This window comes from Rousettus aegyptiacus, unplaced genomic scaffold (genome assembly GCF_014176215.1).
Source record: "Rousettus aegyptiacus isolate mRouAeg1 unplaced genomic scaffold, mRouAeg1.p scaffold_m13_p_2, whole genome shotgun sequence".
Lineage (NCBI taxonomy): Eukaryota > Metazoa > Chordata > Mammalia > Chiroptera > Pteropodidae > Rousettus > Rousettus aegyptiacus.
In genome coordinates, this window is record NW_023416295.1 from 105,462,467 (window position 1) to 105,489,195 (window position 26,729).

General features: G+C 31.5%; 1 protein-coding gene across 10 annotated transcripts in view; it reads right to left on the reverse strand.

Annotated features, from left to right (window-relative positions):
* Positions 1 to 26,729, reverse strand: part of LRRIQ1 (leucine rich repeats and IQ motif containing 1) — a 188,908-nt gene that overhangs the window by 71,229 nt on the left and 90,950 nt on the right. For 4 of the 10 annotated variants that reach the window (XM_036236955.1, XM_036236962.1, XM_036236961.1 and 1 more), the window contains exons 19-23: positions 19,014 to 19,103; positions 18,246 to 18,367; positions 17,623 to 17,718; positions 17,272 to 17,354; positions 10,059 to 10,160 (exon numbers count right to left, since the gene is read on the reverse strand). In XM_036236955.1, the coding sequence (XP_036092848.1) occupies positions 10,059 to 10,160; positions 17,272 to 17,354; positions 17,623 to 17,718; positions 18,246 to 18,367; positions 19,014 to 19,103 (493 nt within the window). Of the gene's footprint in view, positions 1 to 10,031; positions 10,161 to 17,271; positions 17,355 to 17,622; positions 17,719 to 18,245; positions 18,368 to 19,013; positions 19,104 to 26,729 lie in introns of all 10 variants that reach the window. The other 6 variants (XM_036236954.1, XM_036236957.1, XM_016143639.2 and 3 more) reach the window with 4 other exon arrangements.

Here is a 26,729-nt window from a genome sequence, read left to right on the forward strand (position 1 = left end):
ATTCAGAACTGAAGTATATAACATAAAACAAGAAGAATCAGAGGGAAAACCCACAAAACCCAACCAAAACAAACAAACAAACAAACAAAATCCCCCAGAAACATAAGAACAAGGAAGCAATGGAAACACCAAGCTACCAGAAAGGAAAAGATAAAATGGCTATAAGAAGGCCTCATATTTCAATAATCACCCTAAATGTAAATGGACTGAACTCACTAATCAAAAGGTACAGAGTTGCAGAATGGATCGAAAAACAAAACCCAACATATGTTGCCTCCAGGAAACACATCTCAGCTCCAAAGACAAATATAGACTCAAAGTGAAAGGGTGGAGAATGATATTTCGAGCATATGGCATTCAGAGAAAGTAGGAGTAGCCATACTAATACCAGATGAAATAGACTTCAAAATAAAAAAAGGGAAAGAAAGATACTGAGTGACACTTACTAATCATAAAGGGAATCATGCACCAAGAAGACATTACACTTGTTAATATTTATGCTCCCAATCGGGGAGCCCCAAATATGTAAAGCAATTGCTAGCAGAACTAAAGGGAGAAACAGACCAAAATATTATAATTGTAGGGGACTTAACTACCCCCACTGTGGTAGATGGACAGATCATCCAAACAGAAAATCAATAAGGAAATAACATCCTTAAATGACACATTAGTTCAACTGGACATAATTATTTACAGAGCCTTCCATCCCCAAATAGCTGCTTATACATTCTTCTCTAGTGCACATAGAACATTCTCAAGAATTGACTACATAATGGGACACAGAGAAAGCCTCAACAAATATAAAAGGGTTGAAATCATACCAACCATATTCTCTGAGCATAATACTTAGAATTGGACATCAACTGCCAAAAGAAATCAGGAAGAACCACAAATATATGGATATTAAACAACATGCTACTGAAGAATGACTGGATCAGAGAAGAAATAAAAAAAGAGAGAGATGAAGAGATGCATAGAAACAAATGATAATGATAGCAAAAGCAGTCATAAGAGGAAAGTTCATATCATTATAGGCCTACCTCCAAAATCAAGAATAAGCCCAAATAAACAACCTAATGCTTCATCGAAAAAGAAGAACAAATGGGGCCTAAAGACAGCAGAAGGAAAGAAATAATCAAAATTAGAGCAGAAATAAATAAAATTGAAAAGAAAAACACCATAGAAAAAATAAATGCAACAAAGAGCTGGTTCTTTGAGAAAATTAATAAAATTGACAACCTCCTGGCTAGACTCACTAAAGAAAAAAGAGAAAGGACACAAATAAACAAAATCAGGGATGAAAGAGGGGAAATTATGACTGATATTGCAGAAATACAAAAGAGCATACAAGAATATTATGAAAAAGCATATAATACTAATTTAATAACCTAGAAGAAATGGACCAGTACTTAGAAAAATATAACTTTCCTAGACTGAATCAAGAAGATCTGGACAATCTAAATAGACCAATCAGCAGTATGGAAATCGAAACAATCATCAAAAACCTACCAGAAAGTAAAAGTCCAGGACCAGATGGCTTCACCAGTGAATTCTACCAAATGTTCAAAGAAAATTGAATACCTATTCTCCTCAAACTCTTCCAAAAAAATTGAAGAGGAGGTAATACTTCCCAACTCATTTTATGGGGCCAATATTATTCTGATACTAAAACCTTGTAAAGATAACACAAAAAAAGAAAACTATAGATGATATCTCTCATGAACACAGATGCTAAAATCCTAAATAAAATACTAGCAAACCAAATACAGCAACATATTAAAAAGATTATACACCACTATCAACGGGGCTTCATCCCAGGGGCACAGGGATGGTTCAACATACACAAATCTATTAGTGTGATACAGCATATAAACAAATTAAAAAATAAGAATCATATAATCATATCAATAGATGCAGAAAAAGCATTCAACAAGATACATCATCCATTTATGATCAAAATGCTTAACAAAACTGGTACAGAAGGAAAGTACCTTAACATAATAAAGGCCATCTATGACAAACCCTCAGCCAACATTATACTTAATGGTGAAAAATTAAATCCTTCCCTCTAAGATCAGGAACAAGGCAAGGCTGTCCACTATCATCATTGTTATTCAATATAGCATTGGAGGTCCTAGCAAGTGCCATCAGGTGACAGAAAGATATAAAAAGCATCCAAATAGAAAATGAAGAAGTCAAACTGTCACTTTTTGTGGATGACATGATTCTCTATATAGAAAATCCTAAAGATTCCACAAGAACACTACTAGAAACAATAAGCAAATACAATAAGGTTTCTGGATACAAAATCAACATTCAAAAATCCATAGCGTTCCTGTACTTTAGTAATGAAGTGTCAGGAAAAGTAAAAAATAATTCCTTTAGTAATTGCAAAAAAAAAAAAAAGAATAAAATACCTAGGAATAAATTTAACAAAACATGTGAAGGACCTATATAATGAAAACCATAAGACCTTATTAAAAGAAATCGAAGAAGCTACAAAGAAATGGAAAGACATTCCATGTTCTTGGATTGGAAGAATCAACGTAGTTAAAAATATCATATTATCTAAAGCATTATACAGATTTAATGCAAGCCACATCAAAAACTCATCAGAGTTTTTTAAAGAAATAGAACCAAAAAACATTAGATTTTTATGGAAGCACCAAAGACCCTGAATTGCCAAAGCAATCCTGAGAAAAAAGAACGAGGCTGCAGGCCTCAGTCTGCCCAACTTCAAACTGTACTATAAAGTGACAGTAGTGAAAATGGCATGGTATTGCAGAAAAACAGACGCACGGACCAGTGGAATTGAATTGAGAGTCTAGAAGTAAACCCATATTTATATGGGCAAATAATTTTTGACAAAAAGTGAAAAAGGAGAAAGGAAAGCCTATTCAATAAATGGTGCTGGGAAAACTGAAAAGCCACCTGCAAAAGAATGAAACTAGACTGTTGTCTATCACCACACACCAATATTAACTCAAAATAGATTAAGGACCTGAATATAAGACAAAAATCAATAATATGCATAGAAGAAAACATAGGAACTAAACTCAAGAACCTTGTACTTAAAGAAGATTTTATGAATTTGTTCTCAAAAGCAAAGGAATTAAAAGCTAAAATAAATGATTGGGACTACATCAAACTAAAAAGCTTCTGGTCAGCAAAATAAATAGTCAACAAGGTAAAGAGAACCATCTGAATGGGAAAATATATTTGCAAGCAATGCTTTAGATAAGGGCCTAATATCCAATATATACAAAGAACTCATATGACTCAATAACAACAAACAACAAATGATCCAATCAAAAAATGGGCAGAGAACCTGAACAGACACTTCTCCCTAGAGTACATACAAATGGCCAACAAACATATGAAAAGATGCTCAACATCACTAGCTATTAGGGAAATGCAAATCAAAACCACAATGAGATATCATCTCACAACTGTTGGAATAGCTATAATCAACAGGGCAAGTAATAACAAATTTTGGAGAGGATGCAGAGAAAAAGGAACCCTCATGTACTGCAAATTGAGACTGCAAATTGGTTTAGCCACAATGGAAAACGGTACGGAGGTTCCTCAAAAAACTAAGAATTGACCTAACATATGATCCAGCAATCCCTCTGCTGAGTATTTACTCCAAAGACTTGAAAACCCATATCCAAAAAGATACTTATACACTGATGTTCATAGTACCATTATTCACAGTGGCCAGGACATGGAAGCAACCAAAGTATCCTATGAGAGATGATTGGCTAAATAAGCTGTGGTACATATATACAATGGAATATTACTCAGTCATAATTAGAGATGAAATACTACCATTTGTGGCAATATGGCTGGACCTCGAGATAATCATGCTAATCGAAATAAGCCAGATAGAAAAAGTTGAAAATCACATGATATCAGTTACATGTGGGATATACACCTAAAAGCAACAAATGAACAGAACAAACAGAGACTCATGGACATGGACTATAGACTAGTGGTTACCAGAGGACTATAGAGTAGTGGTTATTAGTGAGGGAGGGGAGGAGGGGAGAGGTAGACAGGGTAAAGGGGTTTAAATATATGAGGTATGGGGAGGATGAAGTGGGTAAAGGGTATCAAATGAATGGTACCTAAGGGAAGCTAGACTTTGTGTGGTAAACACACAATAGAATATACAGATGTCAAATTATAATGTACACCTAAGAATTATATAATCGTATTAACCAATGTTATCCCAATAAACTTATAAAAAAAAAAGTTCATACAAAAATTAGACTACAAAATTTTGCTAGTTGTTCTTTAAGTTATTGTTAATACAGATTTTATGTTTTCTAAGAAAAATGAAGTTTTGTATCCCACCTCAAAAGGTCGTTGTGAGAATTCCATTAGTTAATGTAGATAAAGCACTGGGAACATTGACTTATACAAATGGTAAGTGTAGTCAAGAGTAAAGAGTTATTAATTATATCATATCACATTACATTATTTATAGATAAAAGCTTATTCAGTATACTGTAGGAACACAGTGAGTGGTGTTCCAAGCTAGAATCAGAGAAGTTTCCTTAAGTGATTAATGCCTGAAATAACAAGAAATAGCCAAGTGAAGAGATTTTCTGCAATGCTTAGGTCAACGAGCCAAATTTTTCAAAGGAAGCAGCATATTCAAATACATAAAAACACGTTTCATTTCCACTTATATTTGAAGCTATTTAAGGGTAATGTCCTGTTTTTATTTCTTCATTACAAACATTTATTAAGCATTGATTATGCATTAGGCGCTAAGGACCATAGATATTAAGGAGATACACGCAGCTTAAAATTTAGTGGGAAAATAGTAATACCAAGTTATAATGATTATTGGCAACTGAAGTATCAATGAACAGATCATATTTTATAAGTATACATATCCATGTCTACTTTGACTAATATTGGGTTTTGCTCAATAAAAATGCTTATGACCATCTCTTCTTAAGAGCATGTCTTTGGTTGTTTGCATGTCTGTGGCATTTAGTCTATCAGCTCTTTATATCTAGTTATGTTGGCACTATTAGCAAGTACTCTACACAGCTGTGGAAGTACAAGACCTATTTCAAAACAATTTATATAATATGACTCTCTGCTCTAAGCTGGTATTTTATTTTTTGGAGGGGGTGAGAGAATTTTAATGTATTCACCAAATTAAATGGAAGGATAAAAACACACTGTAGATAGAACTTAAGACAATTTAGAATCATAAACAAAATGTGAGGTAGACTAGTGAAATTCACCAAATTTTATTTAAGAATATTTTACAGTATAAAGTAACACAGGTGCCTCCTTTTCTAAAAATTACAAAAAAGCAATTGTATAAATTATGACCAAAAAAATACAATTCTCATTCTAATTTTAGTTTATATTCAGTATTAACCTGTGTGAACTTCATACATGGTAAGGTTCAACAGGTCTACAGGTCTATAGGAGAAAACTGGAGAAGAAAATGCTTATAATCATACAGAAAAAAATACCACAAAAGAAGGTGATTTAATTAGAAATGCTCCTATGTAAAAATTAAGAAATTAAGGGTCTTTTAATGCCTTTAGTACTTGAAAGTTTAATACAAAAATATTTGAACATCTATGATGTATATGGACCTATGGTAAGTGTAAATGCTTAGTTTTATGAGGAAAAATAGAAGCATGTTAGTGATGACAACTGTGATGATAACACTAACTGGGAATTAAGAAACTTGACTTTAAAATCAAGTAAAATTATCCTAGAGAATGGAAGAACTAAGGTTCTCTGAGAAGGTTGTTGGGCCAGATCCAGTTATTTTCCTGGCTTGTCTAGCTTCTTTCCTTGGCCAAAGCCAGAAGTCTGAATTTGGCATTAGGAAGAGTAAATTAATAAATTTTAGCATATTAAAGCAGAAAAGTCATTTAACTTATGTATAAATAAAAAGAGGAATAAATGAAATCAAAATGTGGTGTTAACTTTTGGCTGTGTGGAAAGGTTCTCATCTATCTGAAAATTAAAATAGGTGTTTGAAAATATGGTTACTCTTTACATAGAGCCTAATGGATTTTGTACTTAATTATGCTAGGTAATCGTAATAATAATTAATATTTATAATGAAGTAGTAGCTAATTATCGGGCACAGATCAGATATCTATCACCATGTTGGCACTAACCTGTTTCTTAATTTATATTAATGAAAGCTATGAGAAAGAGATAAAAAATTGGTTATAGTCTCCTAGAGTTTTATCTAATTTAAAAATTAGTCTTTATTTCTTTTTAAAATATTTTAATTCTAAGTTTGTATACATTTCAGGATTACCTAAGAACCTTTTTCTTCATTTCTGCATTTTGTTTGATTTTTGCTAGCTTTGTTTTGATAGAGAAATTATCCCCATTTCACTTTAGCCACTTACTCTCTATGTGACTTTGGACAAGTCATTTATCAAACTCTGTAAACCAGTTTCCTCATTTGTAAAATGCTGACAGTCATACTACATTTTTTTTAGAGTTTCTGAGAAGATTAAATAAAGAAGTAAAACTTTTGCATAATACTTAGCAAGAAATACAATAAATACTACCAATTGCAAACAAGAGAAAAAAATAAAGCTATACTTTGAAAATGATTGACCATTGCTAATGATAAGTTTTGAGCACTTAGTATGTATTTATACTGTGTGTTGCAAGCATTTCACAAGTAGTATCTCATGTAATCCCAAACAACTAGGTACTATTAGTATTCAATTTCACAAGTGAAACATGATGTTAAACAGAGAAGTTAAATAACATCTCAAGGTCATGAGGCTAATAAATGGTGGAATTAAGCTTCAAACTTAGACTAACTCCACACTTATATTAAGCTATGCTTCTTTTTCTTCTTCTTCTTCTTCTTCTTTTTTTTTTTTTTTTTTTTTTTTTTGGTATGCTTCTTCTTATACCAGTGATAGCTATAGAAGAGAATGGCAGGGTAGGAAGATCTTTAAGGTAATAAATAAGTGATAAGATCAGATATTGAAACCCAAATAGGGATTATGGGTGATCAGGATAAACTAAGACAGGTAGCTGACACTAAATAAATATAAATATTAAAAATAAACAAATAAATCAAGTAAACCAAAGTTGAATCTGTAAAGCCCCAAGGCACTTAATTGTGTATCATAGAAAGAACTCACTAATATCTGACACACTGCATATGTATGAGGTACAGCTGAAAATAGGTATGGTCAAAGGTTCCTTCTGCCTTGATTGAGTTAAAGGTCTAAATACAGCAGCTAGAAAAATATTGCCAACATTATCACAATGGTAAAATATAAGGATATTTTGTAACACATAGTCTTTAAAAAGAGTGTAATTATTTACTTTATATCATTTAACTTAATTTGATATTCATATTATTTATCCTAGACCAAGCGTATATCTACCATCTTCTTTTTCCTGCTAGTACAATTTATGGAGGAGAGAGGCAGATAAGGGTAAAGGTGGTCAAATATATTGTGGCAAAAGGAAATTTAACTTCGGGTGGTAAACAAACAATGCAATATACATATGATGTATTATTAAATTGTACACTTGAAACATATAATTTTATTAACCAATGTCACTCTAATATATTTAATTAAAAAAAAGAATAATCAAGAAATCTCAAATAGACAATATTGCAAAGTGAAAAAAATGTTTTTCAATTTAATTTAAAACATCAGATAATGTTATTGTTATTATAAAATAAATGGTCATGATAGAAAGAAATTGTCAAATACTATAATCTGACTTCCAGAAAACCAAGGAAATTATTAGATAGTGCCAGCATGCCTTCGTGCTGACATACTATTCCACATAGAATCATTCAATCTAAACCTCCAGCAAAATTTAATTCTGATTGCCCTCATTTATGGGAGAGTAAGATGCCCAAATACTAATTTTATTTGAATTTTTAAGAAAAAAAAAGTCCTTCTAATATTCTGTAATTAGATTGCGATGGTTGTGTAACTGTAAATATATAGAAATTTACTGAATTGTACAAAAATGGGTGGATTTTATACTGTGTCCATTTTATCTCAAAAAACTGGTTTAAAAATGCATCCTCTACTGGGAAGTTGGGGTTAGTCAGGCTGCTAATTTGGAAGTTTGACTGACCTTTGTGGTCACTCAGAAAATAAGAGTCTAGGAGGTGGGTGAGGCCAGAGTAGCGGTTAAAGATAACATGGGGTTCAACCTGGCCAGCACTGATCAAATTATCTTTGCCTCATTCTTTTCCCCTTAAAGTGGGGGTGGGGCAGAAATAAACACATTAATAAGGGAAATAAAGTTCTGCCATGTACAACATTTTGCCAAGCTCATTTTTTTTAAAGCCTTAAAATAACTATTAGTCACTAGAATCTCTAGTATATACATAAAGGCCATTCGGTGAAATAGTGACATTAATGAAATGCAATATGTACTTGGAGTTGAAAAAACGGTAAACTAAACGCATTTCATGTGGAAAAGGAAACAAAAATACACATCATATCATATAGCAATATTTCAAGTTCTATGAGCCACTTTATCACTATTTAAACTATTCTTAGTATTTTTATATTAATACACATATTAATAAATATACCATACACACATATATACTATTCTTGGTGTAACCGATCTTCACATTTCATAGTATAAGAGAAAATGTAATAGAATGTGTTAGGATAGATTTTTCCATTTTGATTATGAAGTACATGCTAATTTAAATGGCAAAAATGCCCCAATTATCTTTCTTCCTAGGCATCTCCTTTCTAAAGTAACAATGCGTCTATTTAACAGGTAATATCTGTGAAATTGATATTGATTTTAGCAGAATTCCTACTTTTCCTTTTAAAATAGTGAATGATGAAATTAAGACTGTAACAAGAAAATGAATCTTGATTAAAACTGAAGCCTTATTTTATATTGGAAACATTTTAATTCTATTAAAATACTAATCCATAAATATTTTAAAAATAATATTGTTTTTTAACACCATCAATGGCCACCAAATCTATAAAATGTTGTACTATGGAAAATTTTAAATATTAAAAAAAATAAAGGTAAGACAAACCTCCATACACCATTATTTATTGATCCAACAATTTAAATAATTTGCCACACATTCTTTACCTGTCTTCCTATGTATATATTTATTGCTATATGTTAAAGAAAATTCTAGACCCCATGTCTTCCAGCTATAAATACTTAAAAGGAATCTGTGGAAAAGTATAAAATTGGTGGTTATTAACTTTTTCTTTAGTTCGAGATATTACTGAATAGAAATGTAAAACATCTATTTTCAGTGATGCTATGACAATACATAAATTTTAAGATTTATTTAAAATGTAAAAGACAATACTAAAAATTCTAAATGGTTCACTTCTATTCAAATATATTTGACTCTATTATTAGAAATTATAATCCAAAAGTAAAATTATGATCATTTTAATATCAAAAAGAAAGTAATGGCAAACTGTTTTGGGTCATGTTTGCTACTCTGTTAAATTAAAGTATTTCTGTTTAATAAAACACAAGTCCATAATTTTTATGAATGCTAAAATCAGAAATATAATCAGCCATTTAGATGTGCCAGTACTCCACCCAAAAAGTGTGTTGGACAAGCTTCAAATACAGTAAATTCTTTAAAACTCTAGAATTTAATTTTGAATTTTAGTGCAATTTGTATATATTAGCAGTACAGTAAATATATTAGAATATCATTTCAACATGTGATCACCTACATTGATATTGGCTAATATTATCCATCAGTGTAAAATTTAAATAAACTTAGTAACACTAATGATTTAGTATTATAAAACTTTTGCAAAAAAATACAAAGAATCATAAACATTGACACAAATACTAACTACGTAGCTAATGAATCAATACACTAAATTAGTATTTTAGCTCTAATCATCATATTTCTATATTTAATTATATTTTATATATAATTTTAATACATGTACATTAGGACTATTGAGGATTTAAAAAAATTGTTTTAAATACAATTTTCCATCTTTATCTTTTTTACCTTCCTACCTTACCTTTTTTACGTATCTTTTTTACCATACCTTCAAAGTAACTATCTCTTCTGGGTTGTGTCTTCTTTGACAATTTTGTAACAGAAACTTTATTTTCATTGCTTTTGAATAATGCTAGGCGCACAGTGGGATCTAGACCAAAGAGCAAGATAAGACAAAAGTTCAGCTCTGGCTCACTACTTCTCTGAAATAGCTATATATTTTTTATAATATTAAAAAATGATACCCACCCTATAAAACTGTGATATTGATGATCATATTTTTAAAAGACTCATAACATGAAAAGATAATGAAGTATTTATTATTTTTGGTTATCACATAGCCACTACTTAATACAAAAATAAAAATACTGATAATGTGAAAATATCTACATTTAAATTTTCCAGTTTTGACATTATATTTTTATTTGGGGAGTTGCTGCACTATTTATTATTTTAGCTTCTTTATTAAATTCCTGATATTTCTGCTGAAATAAAGTAAAATTTCCATGAATGTATAATAGGTATAAGCTATTATTACAGGAAAAACCTTATACCCTACTTTTTTCTCCTCTAAGCTCTGAGGAACTTGGATAGATGAGATGGAAGCAAGATAACTAACCCACTCCTAATGGGATGAGCAAGATAAAAATGATTATGTCATTAATCAAAGATGTATCAATCTATATATTTTTATATTCAAGAGACTTCTAAATCTATTAATTTTATAAAATAAATAGTATGATTATAAATGCAAGGCTCTATAATCTTTTATTGGTAATGAATGGTTCTCTAGAATGTCCATTCTAGTTGAATTAAGATGAAATGTTGTTGCTTGTTGATGAATTGTGAGAAAAGAAAATAGTTAAGTAAGTAACAAAGAGTAGAATAAAAAGTGGAAAGTTATGCATTTATAGTAAGTTAACTTAGTTCTACACCTGAAACTAATGAACTGGTTTATGTTAATTATACCTCAATAAAAAAATAATAGATTGCCATAAAACCACAATTTAGGTCAGCATACACTTTACATTTTCTTAATATCATACATCATCTTGCAAGAAGAGACTTTAAGACTCTGATTAAGATCTAGTGTAATAGAATTGCACATGCAAAATGAAAAAAATAAGATTTTAAATACCATAAAGTCCAAAATACGTATTTAAACTAAATGCCAAGATACCATTTTTTAGAATGTAAATTAGAAGAGCAGAATAGTATTTACAGTTATTCTCATGCATGAGCAAAATGAAGATTTCTATTAGTTTACTAGTAATAATTTATCATTACTAAGCATGATTTACATGCTTCAGGATATATTTCTCAAGATCAGGAAAAATGTACGTCAATATTTGGGCACTTCTCATAATTATATGTTTCCTAAGGTATAATAAGAGTTGAGTGTTTTAATATGTATTTAATATGAGTTATCAATAAGAATAATAAAAACCTTATGTATATATAATAGAATAAAACATATAAGTCATTTCCAAAAAACATACTAACATGTCAAAAAGAACATTATTACTCAGGGAGGATATATTACATGGGTTATATACTGTAATGATACCTTATTATAACCTGATAATTTTTCCTCACACTCATGATTTACTTTTCTATTTAAATATGTATTTCCTGAGCAAAGACATTACAATTAAACAGATGTGGGTTAGATCCAAGCTCCAACTTATTCTAGTTCTATGACTCTGGACACATTTCTTTCACCTTCTGCCTCCTCCTCTGTCCAATAGAAATAATACCGACTTTGAAATATTACTGTGAGATTTAATGAGATAATGTATATAAAGTATCGAGACTTGTTCTTACATAAGCCCAGGTGCTCAACTAATGGCAGCTGGGTAAACACACAATTACAACATAAGCAATAATAATATTTACAATTTACATTCTTAGAAAAACCTTTAAATCCTTCATAGAATATGGTGAAATATATTGGAAATAGACTAATGAATCCATAATTGATTTTGTTTTATTCAATATACCACATGGGATAAAATCTATGTATCTTTTATCAGTTCTTTAGTACTCCTTGGGTAAATAACAATCTATGGACTGATTTCTTAATATGTAAAATATGGATAATAATGGCATTTTACTTATACTATTATCAAGATTAAATAAGCTAATACATATAAAATATTTAAGAGTTGTCTAGCTCAATTTACTCAATAATATAATTTTATTCATCGAGAACACATAAAAATGCTAGATTTTTCAATACCCTTTTATTTCAAAACACTCTGATTATACCACCTTAAATTGATTTAAAACAAATTAATTCAAATTGCAAAGGGATAATGATAAGCAAGAAACCTAGTAATTCTAGATGGGAAAAAAAAAATAACTTGATTTTGATAGTACCTGGAAATACCACCACGAATAAGATACTATTCTCATCATCAAAAACTACACAACTAAGTAAGAAAGCCTAGAGAGAAGGATATTGTAAGGATACAATCTCCTGTGACATCTTTTTCTTACATGGTAAAGTCAGGTTTGTACATTTAAAACAGCTCCGCTGAGATCATTAGTAACACATCTATCTCGCTGTTTTCTTAAGTCTTTGTATCTCCTAGTATGACTTGCTCAGTATCTGGGGAATAGATTTTAAATACATCTTTATAAAATATTTAAAGAAACTGAGTCAACTGAGTTTCTATTATGCAAGTGGTTCTGTACTCAATACTTTATGTCCATGATCTCATTTAAGTAACATAGTTTTATTTAGGAATTAGAATATCCTGAAAATTATTTCCTCCCCTATATAATCCCTTTTCAGTTTCTGTAACCCTAATCTTAGCTCACTGTTTTTTTTTTTTTTTTTTGCTCTCATTAACTTCATACAGGAAAATCTGGTTATTATCCATTTGCTACATGTACCCAAAACAACGGTGCTGTAAAATAAGTTTTATCTTAAGTTTGGATGAGTAGTTATGTTTCATCATCTCCTGAAGAGTATTATTTACTAATTTAAATTTGCCTTTCCAAATATAAACATGTACCTAAATGACTATAATACACATACATAATCATATACATACACACAGTCAAATGTATTTAATGACTTTTATACAATTTATTACTGATTTGATTAACATTTATTTATTGAATATCTGCTACAGGCATGGTATTAGGTTCTGGGAATTCAGTTGGGTAACAAGTAGAGGCCCTCAGCAATCTTACTATTCAAATGGGTTTTCTTATTGCTTTGTTGAGAGCACAACAAAGTAATATTCAATCAAAATTTTTGTAAATTCTTTCTTGAAATTACTTAACAAAAGAAATCATCAAAAAACTCATTTTACCATAGTTTTCTCTATATCATTTGTCTTTGATCTCTCCTCTGTAACATTCCCTAGTTACTTTATCATTTGGCAACATAATTTCTTTGCTGTAGCCCATGAACTGCTTTAATTCACATTAAAAAGTTAGCCTTTCTAATTTTCTAGCTATCTTAATTCTTGGCTATAATTTAATGTTACCAACATAGTCTCATGCTATTTTCTTCATTGAAATAAAATTAACAAATACTGAATGCTTAACATGTATTCGACAGTGTACTAGGTGTTACAAAGAGCTGCAAAATGATTCTTCTCCCTAGCTGTGACTCTACATTTATAGCTCAATTAACTTTGTTTGCATCATCCTATTCTTTTGTCTAATTATGAAATTTGAAATGCATAAATATGATAAATGTTGGAAAGCCATATTATGTCTTCATCCTTTTATTCTTTGCCCTTAAGCCTCTTACCATCTGTTCTCCACCAAAATACCTATACTCAGAACTCATCCTCTCTGAAGAATGTTCAACATCAAAACCGGTCACTCACTCTCCTTGTTCACCTGGGTTATCTCAGTCTTACTTTGGTGCATGACAAAGTAACAACAACAAAAATTAGACCAGTCATAACTCTTTTGTGCTTACGCCCATCATAAGGGAAAGAGCAACAACTTATTAGGAATAACGACAATCAGAACCCAAACCCAAATTGAGTCAATCATAATAACCCCTCACAATTTTATATTTTCTTATGTGGCTTCCAATCAATTTCCCCAACTCCCTCCTCCTCCTGCTTCTTCCCTTTAAAGCAGATGGGCTCATTTATCCCAGTAGAAGTCATCAATACTGAGTCTCTCATGATAGCTCCCCACACCACATGTTTGCACAGCCCCTTTCTTCTTCATTAATCAGCATTCTCAGTGGGATTCTTCCTCTATCTGCAACTTTCTTAAAGTAACTGACACCATGCCTTTTGCTCTATTTTCACTCTCATAATAAATCAAATATTGTAGGCTCATTTATCCCTTGGCTAATAAATATATATTCAAGATACAAAAAAGAAATACCATTATTTGTTACCGAGCAACTTGTTCTAAGGTTTTTTTTATGGCAGAAATATGAATTAAAATTTCCATACTCCGTAAATTTATGCCCACCTCCTTGAGGATTACTGCTTTGTTAGACTGTAGGATGTAAATGGTTCCATTTAATTAAAAGTTTCTATTTTCTGAAGCCCTCATCTGCCACCTTCCGTACCCCTACAGATGGGATTTGTCTCTAGCAATTTTAGGAACAATGTTGCCCTCTGGTGGCTTGAAAATTTCAAGCTGGCCAATTGTCCAATATTTGTTTCAACAGATTTTAAGTATTTAAATTCTGTTAACTCATTAGTGAGTAAAGTTTTAAAATTATGGCCAGAATTTTAGGCATATTCAAATAAGTTAATAGCATATCACAGACTGAATTATAAAACTGGAAAAGTACTAGAAAATGCTTTAATCTATAAGAAGAAAACCCAAGATACAGAGTCTTTAATAATTTCCTTACAGATACAAAATGACATAAGTGCTACATCATCAAGCTGGTAGCATCATAATTGGAGAAGATTCAAGTTTTTTTCTTTTTCATGTTTTTCATCTTTAATCTTACCTTGAATATTTCTATTTTGCATTGTGAAGGGGGAGTAGAAAAACAAGTGAGAAGAGTTTAAAGGTTATCATTAAGTTTTAAATTTCAGAATTCAAATTTTTAAAATGGCCTTTATCTTATCAATCTAACAGTATTTTGATAAAACACAAAGCAAAACAAAAGCTTAACAGAGAGATATAGACCCTCACACAGTAGTAAGAATGCAATTGGGTTTATCATCATGTAATTAGAGTAAGTACCCCCATAAAAATTATACAATCACCATTTTAGATTTTTACCTAAAAGGTCATGCTTAATGACTACATGTCAAGATGTTAAATTTAAGACATGGTTGTTAACTTGGATGTCTGAGTGTGTAATTTTTTATTTGTTACCCTATCATGCCCCCTTGTGACAGATAAAAAGAGGTTTAATTTTTGTCTGATAATAGTTATGTCCACTTTTTGGCCATTAATGCAATGATTTTTATGTATGAACATATATTCCTTATCAAAACTTTTGCTAAAACATATTATTTACTATGCTCATTTATTAAAAATGTACTCAGCCTAAAAAAAAATCACTAAGTTACAAGAATTAGCAAGAAAGATATATATTTCCAGAGACTGATTCTAACAAAATAAACTTTTTCTTAGCTGCTCTATCAGAGACTATGCACACACTTTAAATATCTAAAAAATAAAATAATATATAATATAAATGTAATATAAATATTAAACATAAATAATAATTTTGAACATTGGCTGAATCAGTTCTTAGTCACTTTTGATATTTGAACTTAACCCACAAAACAGCTATTTAAATAATGTTTGTCAATACTGCTGAAGGTGAATAGAAATATACATTGAAACAATAAAACAGTTTATTAAATGTACTGTACTAGATTCCACTTCCCTAGGACTGAGAGTCTGACTAGTGTTAAGGGCTTGGGTTACTATTTCTCTGGGTAATCACCTCATAGTATTTAGTTCACAGAACCCTGACGAACTTTAACAGGAGTTTACAAAATAAGAGTGTGGGAGGCATAAAGCAAGCAGATCAACAGAGGAAATATTTATATTTTCCTTAAAAATGCTTAAAACTTCAATACTTTATACCTGACAAACTTTTAGTATACAACAAGTATTAGTTATCTCAAAAAGATAAAAGATAAAATGAAGATATCATTAATATAACACCAAAAAAGGAAAGTTGAACATTTGTGAATACAAAAATGGATGATCAGTTCTTTATCAAATGCTGTGCTAATAAAGATCAGTTATTCCTTAGAAACCAACAGTAATTTGGTTAGTTCTACTTGTTTTTTAAAATTAAATATTTATACAGTATATATTTCTTAGAATTCTATTAAGCTAATGATTAAAAATAATAAATAGAAAAATTAATAAATATAAAAATTACCTTCTGAATGCTTCTCTGTATGTTTACCTCAGCTAGAACTGGAGGATAAGTGTAGAGTCTATGCTCTTCTCAGGACTAACAGTACTTTTATGGAAACATTTCACTGACATTAAGATTTTTATAAAAGAAACTGATGAGCTAGAAAAACTCAAAACGGTTTAAAAAAGTCATGTTACACATTTAAAGCCTATGAGTTCATGAGGAAATATTTATAAAGTTATGAGTAAAAGCACTTATATGCAATATGCAAAAAACTTAAGTAGTTATAATTAAAAAGTCATAATAACCTATTATTTGCCCTAACACCTATTACCTACTCCACATATTAAGTAATTATACCAAAATGATTAAAAAGAAAGGCAAATAATTTGAAGAATAGCTTGGCAAGTGGGATAGGAAAAAAAATGCCTTTGAAAATTTTGAAGTTCTGCGTAATTATGAAAGGAAATATATCATGGTGTTCCTTTTCCAAAGTGTCAAGTTGTAAAGTCTTCTATGCTAATATTCATGGAACTGATGCATTTATATAGTTTACTGAATAAACAATCAATTTAGAAACACACAAAGAAATAAACACATGAAGCAGGTGCTCTTTAAAATCAACTTTTGCCAAAATGAAGCAGTTTAGAGATAAACTACAGCACAATATTCAGTGCATGATAGAATAATCAATAGCAAAGCGGATAAGAAATAGGAGAAAGGTGAAAATAGCATTTAAGAGTATAACAAATCATTTCATGTGATAACATAATTTTCTCTAAGTTTTCTTCATTTCTTTTTGGAATTATTACCTTAGACATTCATATCTGTGCATTTCATCTCTGTTCTTATTAAATATAATTTGATAAAAATATTTTAAAATAATTTATCTTCATTATCAAATATAGATATTCAAAGAACATTGATTACATACCTAATTTTTTCCTTAGTTTCTTTGATTTCATATTCTGTGCTCTCTTCAGCATTTGCTGAGCAGTAGAAATATCCTTAAAGCCCCTATTAAAAGATTAAATTTAATAAAGGCAAAACAAATATCCAGATCACAATTATATATGCATATCCATATAAACATACATACCTGAATCATATCATATTAAAACAAATTTAGATTCCTATTTAAGAATCTGTAATTTAACAGATTCATAGTTTCTTAAAAACTAAAAAAGATATTCTTGAAGTCTTGAAAACTATTTGCCTTGGACATTTAAAATTCTCCTAATTTAAAAAAGTCTGCAAATATTTTAGTGTAAAGTAGACCACATACCATTCTTCTGAAATTTTTTCCTCTTTTTCAGATTTTAGCAAATTCTTTCTGCTGGTCTTTGATTCAGGTGTCTGAGATGTAGTTCTATTTTCTGATCTGGCAATAGAAAAAATTGCACAACTGAATCAATACAAGTATATCAGCGCTTTTTAAACTGCAAGCTATTTATGTTGTCTCAAACTTGAAAGTAAAATCTATTTAAGTTACAGAAAAGCTTTATCTTGAAAAGCAATAAATGTCTGCCATTAATTTAAAATGTTTACATTTCAATTACTTGAAGCATATTTCAATCCTTTTGTCGAAAGAAATGCAGCCCTGGAATTTTTATTATAAGCCTTATCTTTACATATAGTAGTATCTAGAAGTCTACTTGTTTACAATTAATTACATTATTTTACTGACACTTAAGTTTTGTAGTTACTTGAATGAGTCAATCTTATATATTTTTCTTACACTCAAAATTCCAGAAAAATCATTATATTTTAACACTAAATTTTCTTCCACCTTCTAAACAAGTAAATTTGCTCCTATTTTTATTATTTTAGTAACTTCTACAAGGAGTATAATATTCTTTATAAGCATGTCATCCACAGGTCGATCCTCTAAAGAGTAATTTAGCTTACCTGCTATTAAACTGCATGTGTTCCGATGAAAACATATTTTCTTTCTCATTACACATCCATGCTTGAGCTGGCTGACTTGGTAAATTAAGTGCAGTATCACCATAGTTTAAAGTTGCAGAGAACTTAGAAGAAAAAAAAAATGTACATAAATGTAAAAATAAATTGTATTACTTTACATCTATAGTATCAAGTAGCATTCTATGGGAAACTCATATAAAAATAGAGAATTATAATAAAATGAAATATATGGAAAACATATAAATGTCTTTTGTTGTAGTGATAAGGAGTATGCTTTTTGGTATAGTTTGCATATACAAAATGATTAATTAAAAAGATCTTCAAAAAATCTCAGGAAACAAAAACATCAAAGATTATCAAATAAATAGCAGATATTGCAGTTCATTGACCTCTGACTGAGAATCTTCAGCTGTTGCCCTCTTAATGCATATTTTTATATTTTTAAAGTGCTTTCAACTAGTGATTTTAGTCTACTGCCAAATATGCAGCTGAAGTGTATCATTTTTTTTTTTTTTTTTGCTACTGTGAAATAGAGTGTTGAAAGAAATCCAAAATAAAGAAAAAAATTAGGAGTAAATGAAAGAAAAGCTACATGAATAATTACATTTGGGGAAGAGGAGGAAGTCAGAGGCTTCTAGAAGTAATTATGTTTTTCAAGTCAATAAATTGTATTATTAATCACTGCAGCATAGCATAACCTTAAAAAAATGAGCAAAGATCGAGCACTAAGAGGTTTCCATGACATGTTACCTTTGGCCAGTGCAGCTGGTTTGGGAGAAGCAGTGTTTGTGAAGGGAAGCGGGTGGAATCTAAAGCTAGCCATTCTTTTTCTAAGGCAGCCTGCACAAATAATAACATTAATGTACATAATTTAGTTTGCATAACTCTTATAAAGTCTTTTAATTCTCTTATATACTATAAAAATTAAGAAAGTATGTCATAATTTTTGTATACAGGAAAATTTGTTACTTAGTATTATGAGATGTTGTGCATCTGTTTAATCATTCTAAAAAATGGGATAAGAATTTTTTATCCCCAGTGGCATAAAGTGAGAATTCAAGTACTCAAGTGCTCTAAAAAATAAGGGGTGCAGATTGTTCAGTGTACATAATCATTTGATAATTATGACTCGGAAACAACTCTAGATGTAACTGAGGGCAATAATCTATTAGCACTTTATAATATAAATTATAGTATTTTCCATTAAACCTCACTATTGAAAATTTATAGTAGTTTAACACATTAGTACCGAGTTTTCTATTAAACTATCTGTAAGCCAGCTTTTATTTATTTTTTTCCAATATTTAACAAATTTTCTTAATAGATAAAAAAAAAGAATGTTGTGGTAATATGAAAAACATGATTCTTGATGTTCTATTCTCTAATTCAAGCATTTGAATGATAAAAATATGAATATAAATTTTGAAAAGACCCTATTTTAAATTCCTTCACTCTTTATCTTAAAACATCTTTTTCCTACTTACGTAATTTCCAAATTATTTTAACTTTATACAATGGAACAATACTAGTTATGCTCGTTTGTATAATTTAGGATAAACTTATCTAAATTTTATTTGTTTGAATTATCTAACATGGTTTAGAATAAATTTCCATGGTTCTATAATATTTTTTGAATATTTACCAAAAAAAGGTGATCAAAATACCAATGAACTTATTGTTTCAAAGGTTCTAAAATGATCAAACATATTCATGATTTAAAAACTAGAATGACTATATTCTGAGGAGACTTCAATGCAATTTTCCTTTATACCATTTCAATGTTTCTTGACTATTGCTTGAAAGACCATTGTGAAGGCAAGACTAAGATAAGACATCCTGACTACAGGCTAGCTGCGCAGCAATAGACTTTTACTTATGTCCTTTAGTTAGGAAATCAATTCATGTTATTTGAATATACATGTAAATAGGACACCTAACTTAGCTGTCCAGTTCCTTCTAGGCAGATATTATTAACATATATATCACAGTTATATACCAGCTATATCTGGTTTAAGAATGTATATCTGGTTTAAAAATGCTACTTGATGCAAAAGTGCAAACAGGAGTCAAATCTCCGATTTTTTAATTCTTTCTTTTGTATGACAAATAAAGGAAAATCTAGATCTATCTCAGGAAGGACTAAGGCCTACACGCATATCATCTATCAAATTAGCATTTATTTTTTCTTTATTAAAATTTATTTTTCAATTAAAGTTGACATACAATATTATATTAGTTTCAGGTGTACAACATAGTGATTACCTTATGAAGTGATTCCCCGGATAAGTCCATTCCCCATTCGATGCCATATATAGTTATTACAATATTATTGACTATATTCTCTATGTTGTACTTTACATTCCCGTGACTATTTTTATAATTGGCAATTTGTTCTCTTTTTTTTCCCAGGTTTATTGAAATATAATAGATAATTAGTTGTGCATATTTACACTGAACAAGTCAATAACTTTTTTTTTCCAATTTTAGTTGGCATACAATAATATATTAGTTTCAATTGTACAGTAGTATTCTTACTGTGGTGAAAATTGCTAAAGTAAAGAAAAGATGTGACGATGTAGAGACGATATTATAAAAGGTAATGTGCCAGAGGATTCTGGGAAGATGGCAGAACAGAAAGCATCAGGAACCTGTCATTCAATCCAGACAACAATTGCATTAGCAGAATCTGTGTGATGTATTTTGGAACTCTGGAGTCTATTGAAGGCTTATAACTTTCAGGGGAAGAATTGGATGGTAAATTGTGGTTAATTTTGGTCAATTTCAGCTCTTAGCACAGTAGCAGCTATTTATCTTCCACTCCCAACCCTCAGGCAGGCAGCTGCTCATGTGTTCCTGCAGTAACTTGCACCAGTTTGTAGGAGTCAGGATAAACAATGAGGACTCTGTCCTGCAAATATTAGGGATTTGTGCTCTAATTGCTGATTGCTGCTTCTGATCACAGAAGTGCAAAGAGGTGCAAAAAGCCTTTGTTCTTGCATCTCCTCTATTGTTGTAAGGCCCTACCCTATCAGCTAAGTGATTTCCAGGGGATTTAAGGGGTTAGTATCCTTCTCTCTGCCCCCTTCATTTTTTCTCTTTTTCTTCTTTTGAGATGCAGACATTAAAGACTAGGGTATTCATTAAAAATCTTCTAGAAACATAAAGAGAGTGTTTAATATAAAATCCTAAAGAAACTTTTAGTAATTATATAATCCCAGCAAAATAATGTACCTAATGATTTATATGAACTCATGCTTATTAATATCAAGTATATTTGGCAGTACATAGCATGTTGAGGGGAAAAAAATCTCAAAATGTCAGGAGAAATTGGCTGAGATTATAAATATACTACTGTTTTAAAAATGCATATTAATATATCATGCTTACCAGTGGATATTTACACAAACATCAGTTACTGCTTAAGAAAACCTTTTGTTCAGATATTTAATTTACAACTGAGGATTTGGAAAGCTTTCTGGTTACTGGAATACTATTATCAAACATATATTATAAATGAACTTGAACTTAGATAAATTTGGAACTGTATGTTAACAATTAAGCATTTGATCAAGCATACATATATTTAGCTTTTGAACATTTAAAGACATCCTTATTCTGGAATTCAACTTTGAGAAACCAGAAAATAAGGCTATCAGAAAGAGGATCTGTAAATAACATACACGTTTATTTGTATATGTAGATGCAAAATTTTTCATAACATCTAGTGTAATCCTTTCATTTGACACATAACACTTGGATCAGACTTGCTGTAAGCCATAAGTCAGAACTGAACAAGTCCTGGAAATTCTAAAAGCCATGACTTGATTTTTTTTCTACTCCCTTCATGACCTCCTACCCTGCCACAACCCTTTCCTCTTTTTCCCAACTTGACTCTTGCTATCCCCACCAAAATTCTTTCAATTACTTCCTGATAACTTTTGTAGCATTTCAAAATCCTTGCAGTTTGGAAACTTACCTCAGTCAGAGTTCCAAATATCACTTTCTACACCTTCTCCTTCATCACCAGTGCAAAAGCATAGCTGCTTTTATTGTTGGAGATCCAGACACGTCTCTTTTCATTAAGCCAAATATATCATTTTCCTTTAGTATTTTTTGTTACCTATACTTTAAATGTTCGTTGTTTGTTTATTTCCCCACAATGTACAATAAGATGTAATACTCTGAAGTTAATTTGAGATAGAGATCAAACATGAACTCCGGAGCTGAAAGTTGCCCAGCTTAATGCATTTTGCCTCCTTTTCAAAAATCATTACTACATACTTATTGAATCTGACTATGATCTGAAACAAAAAACAAATCCAAATTTGGCTGTTGTGGTTTTCTGTATTTATGATATATTAATTTTACCCATCTTTTCTGGGTTTAGGGACTCATAAGAGAATTGGTTGTTTAAATTTAAAGGCAAGTTTATTGGTTCTTTATATGTTGGCTCCTAATGGGCATATGTAAAAGAAAACAAACTGTTAAATTAAGTCAATAAACAGTATCAATGGAAACTTAATTTATAATTTAGAAGGTACAAAATAAAAGTACCAGTATAGATCACATTTCCGCATCAAACCTAATACACCTATTATTTAGATATTTATTATGTTATTATAGATATTTCATGACAAAGTGGCAAAAAATTCCCCACAAAGAAAATCGAGACCTAGGCTCATTGAAACTTCTGCTAAAATAATTCTTTTAAAAAAGATTAAACAGTGTGGACTCAAGGACCAAGAAAATGTCTTATTCATCACTGTTTCAGAAATTCATTATGAGTAGTATATAATAGATGCTTAATGGTGGGAGACAATTCTCAATGGGTCTCCCACATTTCAGCATGCTTTGTAACAGCTTTTATTTCAACCTTTCCAAGGATCTTTGTAGAGCTCGCAGTCTGGGAAGATTAGAGCTAGTGTTTCACCCTAAGTTAGAAGGCACGATGTTACCTAGACCTATAGAGTGTGGGGCACACTGAGTCAACTGATGGGGTTTGGACATGGTTCACTGTGGAGGAAGGAGTTAAAATTATGTTCTGGGTGGGGTACTTTAGGCCAATTCAGTGTTCTGCTGTTGCTTCCATATCTGAATATAGAGTAGAAATTGACCTGTTAGCATATTTTACTTTTCTGTCTCATAAGTGCCAGAGGGGATTATCCCAATAAGGGAATGTTATAGGTAGAGAAAAGAGAAGTACTACTATGATAAACTCTCTTGTAATTTGTCACCTGTGGGACAACCACTGAGTTAGCATTTAGTGCATCTCTATCATCTGAAGTCCAAAGCTTTCACTATATAAATGAAATCCTGTTGGTCATATGTGAGCTATATCTGAATTTAAAAATCCTTAGTTTTGACTGTTCTGATCATGGTGAGTAATTATCACATATCTCTGCATTCAGAGGTTGGTTGATAAATCTGAACGATAAATCTGAGGCCTGTTCATCAAGCAGTTTCTTGGGACTTGACCACGTGGGAGAATGTACAACACTCAGTCTCCTTAGTAGCCAAGGAAAAATTGTTTCTTCAGTTTACCACGAAAAAAGCATCCCAACGTCTTATCAGACATTTTCAATAATGGAGATAATACCAGTCTCTGTGATTAATGATTTTGCCAATTGAAACCTCTGGCCTCCATTTGGACCATCCCTTGTGATTTTGGACTTGTGGCCTTTCTGACACTGATACCAGGTATGTTCTTCTTGAAAATCAGCTATTACCTTCCTACTGGACTATTCTAGACACTAAACGACTGACCCATGGAGGTCCTGTGACTTTCTGGCCTTATATTCCCAGTTTGGGGTGAAACGACTGAGATTCAATGACTAAAAGGGATGAAGAGCTCCTAAAACCTCACTGATCAAAAGGAATAGCCAGTCTGGTCCTAGAGGCATTTCAACTTCACGTGAAAAGAGTAGAAGCTATGCTTCTAAGGGAAACTTTATCTCTACTCCATGGTCTGATCCAAAGCTTCTGAGTTGGAAAAGCCTCAGTTCACTCCAGTTCCCCTAAATGCCTGGGTCTGGTTCAGGGATGATTCAGTTAAGCCGAAACTCAACTGAATCTTTTGCTGTGCCAAGAGCCTCACAATTTGATCTGCTATGTGGAAAACTACAGACTTATTGACTAAAGACACTCTATTTTGGGCCTCTACACCAGGGAAACAAATCAGAGCTGCAGATAGAACTGTTCTGATTACTCATATGGATGTCGATGGCAAGGTCATTCCCTAATGAGACAAATAGAATCAGGTCACTGACTGAGCTTGCTTCTGTTTCTGAGGTGGAGGCTACCAATGCATGCTGAACTTGTGACTTCTATAAAATTTACCTATTTGTCTTATGGTGAAGGAAGTCCCATTGGATCTTTGCCTCTACCTGCTCTTGGAAAATTGACTATATTACACCTTAATACTTACCACTGTTGATATCTTTTCAGCTTATGTATCAGCAGACTTTGGCCTTTGAAGCTTGTCTACATTTTTTTTTTTTCAGTTTTCTGTATCACAAGAGTCTGACAATTATGTACATTTTATCACAAAAGCTACTCAACAATGAGCTAATAGTCTAACCCTACCACCCTCACTCCCTTCTGTCCACACAACTTAATAAGGTAGTTTGATTGATTAATGTGGCTCTCCCCAGAAAGAGATCAACCCTTGCAGCTAATTCCTAAGTAATGATTAGAAAGAATGCATGAAAGGTAATGCAGACCTATTTTAACAACTCGGAAGTCTATCCTGATCATTCCTGTATATGATGCATATTTATTTTCCCTAACAGCAAGCCTCAGGGCAGCATGATTGACACACCCTCAGGGTAGAGCCTGACTCTTCCATACAAAATGTCTAGGTGTGAACAGAGAATGATTAGAAAAAAAGTGAAGTTTTAACTAAATGAAATGAAACACATTAATTTTGAAGAGGTAGATGGAAAGCAACCACTTAGTACCTTTGAAGGGAATACCTTAGGTTCTGAGAGGTATAGAGGAAGAAAGGAACATTAATAATCTTTTGTCCTTCAGACATATCCCTGAAGCCTTCTTCTGCGAGAAAAATGCCCCTTAGGGCTCTCCCAGACTACAGCAATCACCTTAAATTTAATTTATTGCTGAGTCTGTCATACCCTTCCAGGAAGTTGTACACCATAATTTGATAGTTATTTCCTTTAACTTTACTGAGAAATCTATAATGACAGCAGGGAACAGAGTGCGGATCCCGCTCCTCTCATGTAAATAAATCATCTCTGTATGTTTTTTCCACCCCTATTCTCAGTCAACCCATGGAGTGGACAAATGCCGCCTGGAATGTGTCCTGCCCATAAATTGCCTTCTAGTGTTTAAGGAAACCCCACTATGGCTCTGGATAGTATTTAAGTCAGCCTCAACTCACTGGCCAGGGTTGTTTTCAATGGTAGAATTCCCTTAAACTTCCTCCTCGAGGGCCAAGAAGGAGCCTTTGTAAGAGCTAATATTTGTAGCTATACCTGGATTAAAGCCCCAAGTCTAGTGGAAAGGTAAATACAGAAACTTAAAGGAAAAATCACTTAGGCTATTAATAGTAACCTTAATTAACTGTATCATGAGGATACCTAATGGTTTTTGTCCTAGCCCCAGCCAGATTATTCAGAGTAGACACTGGAGTGGGCACTTACGGGAAAATTTGCCATGTAGAAACAAGGGGTAGATAATGTTTGGAGACAATTTTCCACTGGCCTCTAACATTTCTACAGGACTTATGACAAATTTCCTTCTGGATTATCTTTTCAAAGATAGTAATACAGCTAACAGATATTGAAGATGAAGATTGTCTTTTAGTGTTTCTCTCTGAGGTAGAAGTCAAAATTTATCTGTTCTTTGGTATAATAAAAATAATAACTTTCCCTGGAACATAGGATGGGCAGGTTTGCCAGCAGCCCTTTATAAAATATGGGATTTCCTAAACTCAGGATTCTTAGGGGGGAAATTCTTCAGATTACTCCCTGTGGAAATTGGGAGCTAAGGTGAACTGATATGAACACGAACCTCCTGCAGCCTGATATGACAAGCAATAAATGTCTCATATCTTCTACCAGCATCCATGAAAGTGTGGCAATTTAACTTGTTAGATTGCATGAAGGATAAAAATCTCAGATCCTTCATTGTTTTTGATACTTAAAAATTTAAGGCAAACTATGCTTAATAAAACTAAAATGAATTGATTCTTGTTTATTAGTGTCCCCTTGGTTAACCATTTGTTAAATGTAATCACATATGAGAGAGGTCAAAAACAATACAAAAATTTCATGGCAGATTGATCTAGACTTTTCATCCAGCCTAGTTTATTCAGATAATTTTATATTATTTTTTATAGAAATTATAATTTACTGCAAATATCCAAATATATTTCTGACATTTCCTAAACTTGGGTCTATGTTATATCTGTCTATATACATATCCCAGTCCAAGTATGGCGCCTGCCAT